At 36.0% G+C, this 14538-nt stretch overlaps 1 protein-coding gene across 1 annotated transcript in view; it reads left to right on the top strand.

The window, feature by feature from the left end:
• LOC145681598 (glycine receptor subunit alpha-2-like) overlaps positions 1–14538 on the top strand; it is a 102063-nt gene that overhangs the window by 42620 nt on the left and 44905 nt on the right. Inside the window, exon 2 of the mRNA XM_081753223.1 lies at positions 7491–7591. Within this exon, the coding sequence (XP_081609349.1) occupies positions 7491–7591 (101 nt within the window). The remainder of the gene's footprint in view (positions 1–7490; positions 7592–14538) is intronic.

Raw genomic sequence — 14538 nt, 5'->3', positions numbered from 1 at the left:
TGAGTGACGAACACTGGTAGAAAATCCTGACTACTACTGGAACATTTTGATTTTAAGGTGACGACTACTGGTGCAAGGATTTTAAAATATTGTTTTTCCTCCAACGGCTACTCCTTTTTTAATTCTAACTACATGGTCATTATAGGAAGGATCAGTGAGTCTTTCCAACTATGGTACAGCTCCGACAGATTCAGGATGCTCAGAGAAGAGACAAAATAGTATGTTTTCAACCTTAAAGTGAGAACCACTGGCGTTTTTACCCTGCTATGCAAAAGTAAGTGAGTACTCCAATGGAGTTCCAATGCGGTACTTAATTTCTGCGTTTTAGATATATGGAAATACATGTCTCTAAAATGTAAAGAACTGATTTTTTTTTTTACTGAAAACTGCAACTCGGTAAGCCTTATGGATACCGAGGTATGGGAAAATAAACTATAGGTATGTGGGGCTTGCATACTTGACGCTACAATTCGGAAATTGAATTAAAATATGACTAACGGCTATCAAGATGTTGTCAAATAAAGGGAGGACCAACACAGTTAAGGGGTTTTCGTGTTAGATGCTAAAATTTCCGAAATCGGTCATGGAAAGTTAATAAACACCAGTAGCAATTTCATCTTAAAGTAATTAGATATCTTCATGGAGTGTTAGAACATCATGGAGTCTACCAAAATTAAATTTTAAAAGCTTTTGAAAATATAATCTGACATTTGTAAACAGTATTTGAAATATGTGTTTACCCAAAACTTCCAGCTAGTACATCTAACATCTGGAGAAACACTGTGAAATAAAAGCGTACGAGATCTTGAAATTTCGGAAACAATTATTGGTGGCAACAAAATTAAATAAGATGGTACTTCTATGGGTTAAATGAGTACCTCAGTACAATTTCGATCGAAAGATTAGTTCAGTCCTAGGTTTTCTTCAGGCAATTCCAAGGGTTCATCGAGCTGTGCAAAAGAATGAAAATTCGCTGTCAATATCTAAGATAGTAACCAAGATATAAGGAATTATATATTTTATGACGTAAAAATAGAGATCTTTACGGATTTCTACTTTTGGCTCTTTCCTATAAGAAAAAAAAATTCAGAAAACTACTGTATATACCTTAATAGACAATTCAGTGGGCGGGGACACAGTAGCTTAGTGGTAGGGTATTTAACTAATATTTTTTTGCAGAAACTATTGGAGTATTCACTTAACCTGTAGAGATACGATCATACTTAACTCCCTATTTAATTTTAAAATTAAATAAAAAGAAATATTTCAGTGTAGCGACCCACGATTATGCATTTTAGTCTCAGGGAGATTATGATTAAAGCAAGTGAATGTTGTTGACAGAATTGATGGAATGCAAAGGTGGGAGGAAAGAGAGTACCCCGAGAAAACCCACGAATACGATGTGCACTACAAACTGACTTGACCGTGGATCGAACCAAGAACCCAATACACTAGAGGTAAGCACTCTACCCCTAAGCCATCGTGCCCTCGCCCATTTAATTGTCTATTAAGGTATATACGGTTGTTTTCTGAAATTTCTACTTCTTACAGCAAATACTCAAAAGTACAAATCCATGTGGGTCTCTATTTTTACGACGTCATAAAATGCATAATTCCTTATATCTCGCTTGCTATATTAGATATTGACAAAAAATGTTCACTTTATTTCAGAGCCCGATGAACGCTTGGAATTGTCCAAAGAAAATTTAGAGCTGAATTAATCTTTCGATCGAAATTGTACTGACGAGTCTGAGGTACTCACTTAATCCATATAAGTACCATCTTATTTAACTTTTGTTAGGATCAATAATTGTTTTCTGAAATTTCAAGATCTAATACGCTTTTATTGTATGGTGTCTCTCTAGCTGCTAGATGCACTAGCTGGAACTTTTAGGTAAATACATATTTCTAATACTCTTTACAAATGTCGAAATATATTTTACAAAACTTTTAAAATTTAATCTTGGTAGACCCCATGATGTTCTTAAACTCCATGGAAATACCTAATTATTTTAAGATGAAATTGCTACTGATGCTTATTAACTTTACATGACCGGTTTCGGAAATTTTACCACCTAACACGAAAACCCCATAACTATATGGATCCTCCCTTTATTTGACAATATCTTGATAGTCATATTTTAATTAATTTTCTAAATTGTACTGTCTAATATGCAAGCTCCACGTACCTATGGTGTCGCTTTTTATTTCACCATATTTCGGTAACTGTTAGGCGTACCGACTTGCGGTTTCGGTAAACACACACCTCTAACGTTCTTTAAAACGTTATTAAGACATATTTTAGAATATTTAGAAATGAGAGTTCTGGGAATATCATGGTACCCGAAAACCCCCATCAGGGCGTGTGTGTAGTGTATTTAATTGAAACTACTTTTGAGGTTGTTGTAAGCCCTCGTAATTACGTTTCCGAAACTGCACCATCTAGTACGCAAACTCCACAGTTCTGTAGTGTCGCTCTTTATTTTCCCATATCTCGATATCCATAAGGCTTACCGAGTTGAGGTTTTCGGTAAACAGATGTCAGTTCCTTACATTTTAGAGACATATATTTTCATATATCTAAAAAATACAGACATTAGGTACCCCATGGTAACCCGAACACCATTGAGGTACCCACTTACTTTTGAATGGTAATACATTTTGAGTTGTTGTTCAGCATCAATAAACACTTCATAGTTTTTCTACGTGCAACCCAAAAGTCCATACCTGACCGAACAGATTTTGTCCATTTAATCTCAAAAATGTTAAGATACTTTGTATTGTTAAGTACAACCAAATTAAGCACACTGAATATAACATTTTAAATATTTTCTTATTTTTGTTGCAGGTATTTCGTGCATCAAACCAGGATTCTGCTTGAAAGACAGTCAAAAGAAGCAGTGTAGGTTGTGGCTAAAAGTACGCCCTTTCTGAAGACAGACTCAGTTGTACTTACATTATTTTGTACGAATATATAACCCTAATAAAGATACTGTACTACAAATTATTTCTTTCTTCCATAAATTATAATAAAATATTATCTCTGTTTAAAGAAAATGATTGTTAATGTTAAGTCATTTTAATTCTTTTTCTCTGTAATAAGAACATTATGCCTAGCAATATTTTTTATCTTTGTGCTATTGCGATTGGATGAAGTAAAATTCTATACGAAGCACTATTATTTCAGACATGCATTAATAACTAATGTATTGTTCTGTATGTAAGACAATGTGTATACTGAACATGTCTAGCGAAGGTGTTGTTTTAATACAGAATCTATAACTCAGCTTTTCAGTAGTCAACTTTATTGGGAATCCGAAGAAAGGAGTTTAAAAAAAAATGTTGGACTTACCAGCGTGTGTGTGTTCGAATTCTGGACTAATCCAAATTATCCAGAGAAATCATTATATATTTCTTTGTTGCTATTTCAGATGTATCCTTTATCCAAGTCGTATGAAACGGAGACTTCATACATCGCTATACTTTGTATGAACTATGTTCCGTATTTACTTAATCACTTTGTAACTTTCTCTAGTGTTGACAAGGTGTCAATCGAATAGTTTAGTGTTTCACTCATGTCACCTTGTGACTAAGGTACGTCCTGTCGGTATATATATGGTACTGGGTTCAATTAGCGATAAAATACATTTTTAGCGTTAAACAAATGCAAAAATCTACACGAAATGAGATACCGTGATCTCTGACTTACGGATAACACCAAGCAACTAATGGTACTGAGTGTGATTGAGTTTACTAATTACTATTTGGCTAAAATCAATGTTCCTTTATCTATAGTTCTTTTCGTGCTTTGAATTGTAAAGTTTGAAATAACCGTTTTAAATTATTGTGTATATATATCTTCCGAGTAATTCTGAGAATCATTGCTCTTTCTTTAAGCAATGTATGAGACTGTTAAATTGCTCTTTCCTTAAAATGTTGCACTAAGAAGGATGCATCCAGGAAAGTCCAAATTTGCAGAATGTCTATAGCAGGGAAGAATAAATATGTTTAGTCGATGGCTGCACAACGCCTCCGCTGTCACCACGTTGTCACACAGCGAATACAGCGAACGTTTAAGAGTATTCTGCACTTACTATTAGGTATCGGCCTGGGAACTTTGGCGCATCTACCCAGTCTCCTTCTTGGTGTTGCATTTTTAATGGCGAGTACTGAGTAGGAATCATATTGTAAGCGAATACGTTTCCGGCTGACACCACACTTTTAATTATTGCGACATTAAAAAAAAAGACATACCTGTTAATTAAAATGTACAGAGAAGTTATTTCTGGAAAATTCTATTCAGGCCTCTTGTGGTAACAACTGCACTTTAGTAGAAGATACTATTAAGGAAAAGAATGAGGTAAAATAATCTTTATATCGTACAAGCAATGGATGATAACAGCTTAATAAATGATTGTACGTAAATCTTGTTTGAGTTTGAATATAGGATTGTATAAGGCTGTGCATTTTGCATTATTATTGAGGTGCTGCAACTAACTGCAAACCATATGATAAATTCTTACAGTAATATATCACATATTGATTTACTCTGTATGGAAACGAAAATAGTTTAATATATGGTTAACATCCTTTGTGCCAGGGGCGGATCCAGAGGGGGGCGATCGGGGCGATCGCCCCCCCCCCACAAGAGGAAACTTTCTTATTTTATATATAAATAAACCCATCCATAACAAGTTTGGAGCTCTTAAAAGTAGCAGTATTACCGCCGACCGCCCCCCCCCAGAAGTCCGTCCTGGATCCGCCCCTGCTTTGTGCCCATAATTTTAAAATTAACGCTTGTGTCACTTTTCAACACTTGACTTTGCAGTAGCTTTCCAACGAATTAGCAGGAAGCCCAAACTTATAGGACACCCTGCAGGTAAATACATTTCTTTGGACAGTTTCACTGCTCCAAACTAAGATTTGAAAAGTGTAGTATTGTTAATTTTATTATTATTGGCACAAAGGAGATCAACCGTATTTTAAGCTATTTTTGTTTTCATACAGAGTAAAACAATATTTGACAACATTACAGTAAGAATGTATCATGCACTTTGCAGTATGTTGCAGCACTTTAATAATGGTGCACTATACGTACACTCTAGATCCTGCATATGTCCGATCCATACATTACAAGAAGGCAATACGTATTCGATACAGGTAAAATCTGTATATTTCATATGGACAACCTATTAGCTATATACATCCAATCTATACATTACATATGGCCAACCTGTACGCGACATACGTATAATCTATATGCTGCATGCAGACAGTCTGTAAGCTACATATATGCACTCTGTATGGTGCATACGGATATTCTGTATGCTGTATCTGGACAAGCTGTGTGCGACATAAGGAAAATCTGTATAATACATACGTACAATACGTATACTGTATCTAGTCGTACGTATGGGGCACAAGTACAATATAGATGCTGTCTCGGGGTTGAACGCAAGAAACATACGTACAGAACGTATATTGCATACTTCTTGAAATCATGCTCCGTCCTGATAGTCAGTGTATGTCGTCATTATTAACCCACATGCTACATACGACCCTGACGTCACAAAGCTAGATATTACCTCCGTATATACTTGTTACTGCAGATAACGTCACACGAATGACGTCATTGCACTTGTGCAGACAGTACGTATAATACATACTTTTTCAGCTATACGTTTGCTGCAGGATGTTATATACGGTTGTACGTTAAGTCCAGAAACTACAGGAATTACGAATGTAACCTACGTTTTTAAGTATGCCACCTACATTTTTTTTTCTCAGTGTGGTAAGCAAGTTGAAGCCAGCAATTCGTAATAAACGCAGAGACCGATTGTCGAAAGGTGTTTTTGTATTGCATGATAATGCGCTTCCACATGCGCTTTGGAGGGCCATGAAGACGTTAGAGGGGGCCAAGTCATTAAAAATTATCTTACAAATATCTAAATTGTGTTTTTGTATTTAGGTCTGGAGGGGCCACGAAAAATTTAGGGGGACCAGGCCCCTAGCCCCCTCTGGTTGCGGGCCTACCGCCGCTCACATTGCTCAAATTCTTCAGATGCTGCATTTCGAGATGTTGGAGCATTCTTCATACAGTTCCGATCTCGCCCCGTTGCATCGGATTACCATCCATTTGGTCTACTTAAAGATCCTCTCAGAAGCTATCGATTCAACTCTGATCAACAGATGAAGGAAGCGGCACATTCGTGGCTTGCTGCGCAACCAAAAACCTTTTTTCAAAGGGTATCGGAAAGCTTGAGCAACGGTAAAACAGGTACATTGAAAAGTAGGGTGACTACATTGAAACATGATATGAATAAAAGCATTGTACTCTTGTGTTAATAAATAATAAAAATTGATTGCAGATACTTATTGACTTACCCTTGTATGTCGCTTACAGCAAATTGAGAATTACCATGCATTTCAGCCGCCAGTTACCTTCTTTGTTCTAGTGAGGGAGTAACCATTTGAATAACATCTATTAATGTTAATCTTCTCTTTTCATTCTTTATTTCCTTTCCTTTTACCAGCCTCACCCACCCCTCTAGAGCTAGCGCACGCACCTTTGTGCATGGAATCCCGAGTACGATTCTTAGTGGGAGAGCATTAACTCATAATGATGGTTCAGACTCCACCTTAAACTGTAAATTCACGTCTCACATAACCTCGGTGCTGAAAAGAGACGCTAAATTTCAAGCAACAATCTTTCCTTTTAGCATATCATTTATCCTTCCTTGAAAATAAATTAGTGTATATTCTTTTGCTATGTTCTAATAATTCTTCAATAATTACCTCAGACTAGACACTTCGTCATACCAACTTCTGCCGACTTTACGACTTCGTTTTCTATTCCGCCCAGCTAACTGACTACATTTTCTTCCATACTCAGGTTTCGAAAGCCTCTAACCACTTTCCCTATCTTTCGCGTATAGTACAAGATTCTTCTCTGTGATTCGCTCGTAACATTTGATAATTCGACTTTGTTACTCTTTATTGAACGACCCAAAAACATGTTTTTCTTTTCCAAATACTTCTTTCCCTACTCTTTCTATTTCCCGTTCATATGTCAAATATTCACTAATATAACTAGATATGGACACTACAAAGTAATCTCCGAGCGTGTGAGTACTTCCTGATACTGAATATACTTCCTTTCCCTAACTTCTGAAGTTGATATAGCTTCCTTCCAATCACCACTGCGTTTGTACTGTTTACTATTTATTTTTACCCCACGCTCTTCTCAGAGTTTTTATAAGTTTTTCGAAACTTCATGTCAATTTTTTCTTCATGTCCAGAACAAAAGTAACATCATTTTCAATTTTAAAACACGTATTCGTGCCAAAACATCGTAAGTTATGAGAATATATTATAAGAATAAATTGTGTAAAAGAATTTATTAATTTTTTAAGCTAGCGTAAGTATGTGATGCGTTAATATTGCAATAAATAAATAAATAAAACAGTAAAAGACATTTGGTTTTATTTCAGTCCTTCCGGGTTACCAGAATGTCCAGCTGTAGATGTGGAACTTCAAGCATGCAATGTACAGCCAAAAAACTACAGTGTTCTCCACTCACCCAAGATAAATGGTAGGTTAACTCTTCCCTAAATATAGAACTAGAAAAAACACATGATGAGTACGTCCAACACTTCTGTAAAGAAAGAAAGAAAGAAAACAATCGAAGAAAAAATTGCAAACATGACTTTATGAAAACTTGAAAATATGTTACTTTTGCCACGGATTCCTACGTTAAGCACTCATTCTGTAAGGTACAAATTGCGATATCTAATAATACATTTCTTTTAGTTATCTAAATATGAACAGAGAAGACTAATCATAAGCAAATTTAGGGTGGAGAAAGTATAAAATTAATGAGTAATTCTGTACCAATATCGTATGTTAGAAGCATTTAAACCATTGATTGGTAAACTACGAAGAATTAGGAAAGCTCCATGCCAACTAGTCTTTCAACCCTTTTTATTTGGCGAACCTAGAAGTGACTTTATTTTTGTAACTGATATCATGACTTTTCATTATGATTGGATCCTGATTATTCCTTGTGTACATTAATTTGCTCAAAATCATTAGTTCCTAAACCGAATTCGAACCCACGATCATTGGTTTTAAATACTATCTCTGCCTGTTACTCAACTTTCCTGACTACAGTTGCAACAATTGCTTCCGTTATCACTTACTTATTTGTGAATAGAGATTCTAAACGAAGTTTGCAGTTCCCGTAATTCGATAGGTGATTGTACTTGTTATTATATATATATCGGGTGTTGCAAAATAAGTGTTACAACTCTTGGGAGGTGACTCCTACCACTGAGACAAGACAAAAAGTTCTCTTGAACTTTCGCCTATCGGACATAGTTTCAGATCTACAGGGTGCCGAAAGCGTGGCAAAATGACTTTCGGACACCAATAGTTCGAAAACTATCCAACATAAAGAGGGCTGGTAAAAAATTCACTGAATAAGTCATATCGGCTGTATTGAATTTTGCATGTTTCACAATCCTACCATGCACGCGCAAGGGATTCCCCAAAGGAACGTAGGGAGTCCCGGATAATCTGCCAAATGAAAATTGGTCTAAATGGATATGAATTGATAGGGTTTCTACCAGGTAATAATAATTCGTTTGTATTAAGTCGATATCTGGAACAAATACAAAATGGCGGACACCTTCATGCAAGTTGTGTGTAGTTGCATAATCGCCAGGTGCGGATGCTGACCAACAGTGAAGTTCTGAATATTAAGTGTAGCGAATTCGTACTCAAATGCTCTAGAAAGACATCTCGAGTGTCGGTAGAGCACAACAGATGAAGCAGGGTGATTCACATGTGTGGAAACACGTAACGAAAAATGCCCAGAAATGAACTCATACTTAGTAAACGTGAGTTCAAATCGTCGGAAATGTAAGGATTAGCGTCAAGAACATGAAAGCCAATTCACCAATAATATTCCCTCAAACCGAAGCAATATGATGTGCACGGTTGCATACCAATAAGGATGCAACAACTAAGACCAAGTTGAAATTGTGCAAGGGGACTCACTAAGAAACTGGGCAAACTAAATGAATGTCTCTAGTGGGATCGCATGATCGATATTGAAATGTGGCCAATGTGTGTGTTGATATCGACATGTAGCTAATGGACAAATGTGAACATGTGCCACTACTGCTGGGACACCGTCCCACGTGGGAAAAATAGGAAAATAACTACTCGGGTCTTGATGCTGAGGCCGTGGGCTCCCAGTAGGATTGGAAACTGCGACCACGCGAGCGAAAGCAGGCACTCTAGCCCTGAGGCTCGAGGGAGCCTGACTTTCTCTGTATTCATCTCTTTAAGGAGTACCCACTTTGTTTGGCAAGCGCTTTTGTAGAGCCTCCCGACATGCTTGTGTGTTTCATTTTGTTACTCCTACTGCACAGTTGTAAACAATCAGAGGTTTAAGAAGTTTCTTCCTATTTCTCATGTCGTATTATTTTCCATATGTATGGTGTTCCTGCTGTAGTGTTACATGCGCCAAATTGGTTCATTTTCGTCTTTGTCTTGGCATGTGCACTGTGTGTAAGGTACACATCGTGTTGTAGTTACGTTCTACCAAAAAGTGCACCAGATGTAATAGCAGAATGTACAACGTTATTTTCCTAATTTTCGCACATGAGACGGTGTCCCAGCAGTAGTGGAACATGTTCACATTTGTCCATTAGCTACATGTTGATATCAATCATACATTGGCCACATTTCAAGGCCCACTAGAGACATTCGTTTAGTTAACCCAGTTTCTTAGTGAGTCCCCTTGCACAATTTCAACTTGGTCTTAGTTGTTGCATCCTTATTGATATGCAACCGTACACATCATATTGCTTCGGTTTGAGGGAATATTATTGGTGAATTGACTTTCATGTTCTGGACGCTAATCCTTACATTTCCGACGATTTGAACTCACGTATACTGAGTATGAGTTCATTTCTGGGCATTTTTCGTTACGTGTTTCCACACATGTGAATCACCCTGCTTCATTTGTTGTGCTCTACCGACACTCGAGATGTCTTTCTAGAGGATCTGAGTACGAATTCGCTACACTTAATATTCAGAACTTCACTGTTGGCCAGCATCCGTATCTGGCGATTATGCAACCACACACAACTTGCATGAAGGTGTCCGCCATTTTGTATTTGTTCCAGATATCGACTTAATACAAACGAATTATTGTTACCTGGTAGAAACCCTATCAATTCATATTCATTTAGACCAATTTTCATTTGGCAGATTATCCGGGACTCCCTACGTTCCTTTGGGGAATCCCTTGCGCGTGCATGGTAGGATTGTGAAACATGCAAAATTCAATACAGCAGGTACGACTTCTTCAGTGATTTTTTTACCCGCCCTCTTTACGTTGGATAGTTTCCAAACTATTGGCGTCCGAAAGTCATTTTCCCACGCTTTCGGCATCTTGTAGATCTGAAACTATGTCCGATAGGCGAAAGTTCAAGAGAACTTTTTGTCTTGTCTCAGTGGTAGGAGTCACCTCCCAAGAGTTGTAACACTTATTTTGCAACACCCGATATATATATATATATATATATATATATATATACAGAGAAAGAAAGAGAGATACAAATGTTGGGATACTATAAGTAATATCTGTAATAATTTAATCACAAAAACATATAGATCCAGATGAGTGTTCTTCTAGAGAAGTCTGAATGTTCAGTGTTAAGTATGAAATTCCTTCCAGTTAGTAAGGGAAAGAAATGTATTCATATTTAAGTCTTTTGTATATAATCTCATCATTTTACGCTAATATTTAGCAAAAACATTGAAAATGTGTTTGTTAGTAATCTTTCCTACTGTTGAAAACTTAGGGAACTTCCAATGTATAAAGAAAGTGGAGATATTTCTGACAAAAATGTCAGTGACAGTGACACGAGTTTTCTTTCCATAAGTGCACATACAGCGCCACATGAACTGAACTGAAATAAAACAAACTAGCTGCAGATAAAGAAAATGTATACGAGGGTAAGTCAAAAATTATCCACAATTTTGAAATAACTTTTGTTGCATTGTTCATACTTACCTCCGTCCTTGTTTGTTTTATTGTTGCTGTTGTGGTCATACTATGAAAGTTTGATCCTAATTCCGCCATTTGTCTTACTTTTGTTGCAGATAGATCATGGCCGCCCCATGAGAAATTTGCATTAAAGAGCACGAGCAGTGATCCGGTTTTTGTGGTCGGAAAGTGTATCAGGAGCCGCAATTCATCTAAGACTTTTGGAACAATACGGGAACAGTGTCTTACCGCAACAGTGTGTCTACGAATGGATTGAAAAATTCAAAAATGGTCACACAAGTGTTATGCACGAGGAAGGAGCCAGAAGACCATCTACGGCCACAGATGGTGACAATTAAGGTGCACGTGATATGCATGGGCGGCGATTAGGGGGGACAAAGGGGGCAGTTGCCCCCCACTTTTTTGAAGTGACCCCTTAATGTATGTAGTTTCATTTGGAAATGTAAAGTTATTAAATGTATTACTACTTCATAGAAAAAAAATGATGCCATATATTGTATACCGTTGCATGAGTACGTATTGGTTATTTGTCTTCCCGTGGAGTTAAGAAACCTACAGGAATTGCGTTTTAATTGCCACGGAAAATGATCGAAAAATTAACTGTTTGAACGCAACAATTTCAGCGTACTACTCAACCGCTTTGAAATTAATTGAGAAAACATTTCGAAAAAAAGAAAGGTCTTTCATAAGTTATTCTTTAATTGCACAAAAATTGACAGTTCATAAAATGTCTTTTCTTTCCTCTAACAGTATGGAGTATTAATTAAACCCTTAAGTATTCGCACCCTTTTTTGTCACACCAGTACTCGCGCGGGGGTCCAGTAAACCCCCAAATTGATATTAGGTTTTTACAATAAAAATATATTTTTGTAATAATTAAGACAATGTAGCATAACTCTAGAGATGTATTTAAAAGTATTTGCTGTAATTAGATTTTTGTACTCGTTTTGAAACATTTTTCATCAGGACTTCTGGCTAGCAACACAAAAGTTACCTGTTTGGGGTTCTGTGAACACCCCACGCGAGTACTTAGGGATTAAGAAGAGAGTAATAAGAAATAACTACTACCTTTTCCATTGTTTTGCAGTGTAATCTACGAGTGAAGTGATGTGTTTAGGGGTGTACGAGTGTATATAAAATGAAATTTAGTAAATTCAACATAATTCTAGGTTTTAAGATTATTTTGTATAACTGGAGTGTGGAGTCACTCTAAGTATTGTTGAGATTTTATGTATTCCAGGAAAGTGAAAATGGCAACGAACATGTTTTGGGAAGCTGCAAAAATAAGTATTTCTTTAAATGTCGTAGCATATGCTTGTAGTATTTACTGTCTTTCTAAGAGTAATAAATATACATTTAATAGCATATGTGGAATTAAAACTATAAGTTGTTAAAGAATCCCCAGTAATAATAATTAAGATTAATATACAAATATTTAGATTATGTCTTACCCCCTCCCCCACACACACACTTTTAACGTCCAATCGCCGCCACTGGTGATATGGTTCTGTTAGATATACAAGTAACTAATGATGAAGTGGCACATAGTCTGGAAATTAGTCATGCTTCCTGATACGCCTTCCAACTACAAAAACCGGATCACTGATCGTTGTTCCTCTTTGGTGCAAACTTTTAATGGAGCGGACACCATCTATCTGCAATAAAAAGGAAGATAAGTGGAGAAATTAGGATCAAACTTTCATAGCATGACCACAACAGTATAACAATAAAACAAACTAGGACAGAGGCCAGTATGAACAATATAATAAAATAAACGAGAACTGGGGTCAGTATGAACAATATAATAAAACAAACTAGGACAGAGGCCAGTATGAACAATATAATAAAATAAACGAGGACTGAGGTCAGTATGAACAATATAATAAAACAAACTAGGACAGAGGCCAGTATGAACAATATAATAAAATAAACGAGGACTGAGGTCAGTATGAACAATATAATAAAACAAACTAGGACAGAGGCCAGTATGAACAATATAATAAAACAAACTAGGACAGAGGCCAGTATGAACAATATAATAAAATAAACGAGGACTGAGGTCAGTATGAACAATATAATAAAACAAACTAGGACAGAGGCCAGTATGAACAATATAATAAAATAAACGAGGACTGAGGTCAGTATGAACAATATAATAAAACAAACTAGGACAGAGGCCAGTATGAGCAATATAATAAAACAAACTAGGACAGAGGCCAGTATGAACAATATAATAAAATAAACGAGGACTGAGGTCAGTATGAACAATATAATAAAACAAACTAGGACAGAGGCCAGTATGAACAATATAATAAAACAAACTAGGACAGAGGCCAGTATGAACAATATAATAAAACAAACTAGGACAGAGGCCAGTATGAACAATATAATAAAACAAACTAGCACAGAGGCCAGTATGAACAATATAATAAAATAAACGAGGACTGAGGTTAGTATGAACAATATAATAAAATAAACGAGGACTGAGGTCAGTATGAACAATATAATAAAACAAACTAGGACAGAGGCCAGTATGAACAATATAATAAAATAAACGAGGACTGAGGTCAGTATGAACAATATAATAAAACAAACTAGGACAGAGGCCAGTATGAACAATATAATAAAACAAACTAGGACAGAGGCCAGTATGAACAATATAATAAAATAAACGAGGACTGAGGTCAGTATGAACAATATAATAAAACAAACTAGGACAGAGGCCAGTATGAACAATATAATAAAATAAACGAGGACTGAGGTCAGTATGAACAATATAAAAAGAGTTATGTCAAAATTGCGGACAATTTTTGACTTACCCTCGTAGAAGTACTTTTTTTTATTTAGCTCACGAGTTTTAAACGTTCAACTTTCTTTTAAAACGATTGAGTCTCATATTGTGGATAATTTCAATGAATAATGGAGAAGTCTTTTAGATAATATGTTGAAATAAAATATAATCCTACAGAATGGAAGCACTTACCACTACAGCATATGTATAGCGTGACACAATAACAAGTTTGTCCCCAGGGTTAATCATAAACCCTAAGTAGGGACACAGTATATTCACTATGCAATAGAAAGTCTCATTTATCAGTTACCGATTCAAACATCTAGGAAACGTCTCTTTCTGTGAACTTTGACTTTCTTCCTTTGATTCTGATTTAAAAAATTAGATTGATTATTTACTGATGATTGGTAACTTTAATTGATATTCAGTATCTACTTTATTAAATTGATATAACTTAAATAATAATAATAATATCAGATGAAAGCAAACAAGGGCGGCTCTACCATATGTGCAACACGTGCATTTGCACCGAGTGTCAAAATCTGTCTGCAAAATCTGTCATTATGTTTCCAACAAGAAATGTTTAAAATAAATATTTCTTGTTGGAAACATACTTCATGATAATTATAGTTAAATTTACTAAGGTGGCCTATTTGAGTAGTACATT

Source organism: Thermobia domestica, chromosome 3 (genome assembly GCF_964235325.1).
Source record: "Thermobia domestica chromosome 3, izTheDome1.hap1.1, whole genome shotgun sequence".
NCBI classification, from domain to species: Eukaryota; Metazoa; Arthropoda; class Insecta; order Zygentoma; family Lepismatidae; genus Thermobia; species Thermobia domestica.
The sequence above is the reverse complement of the archived record's forward strand: the minus strand, read 5'-3'. Positions and strand labels throughout refer to the sequence as shown.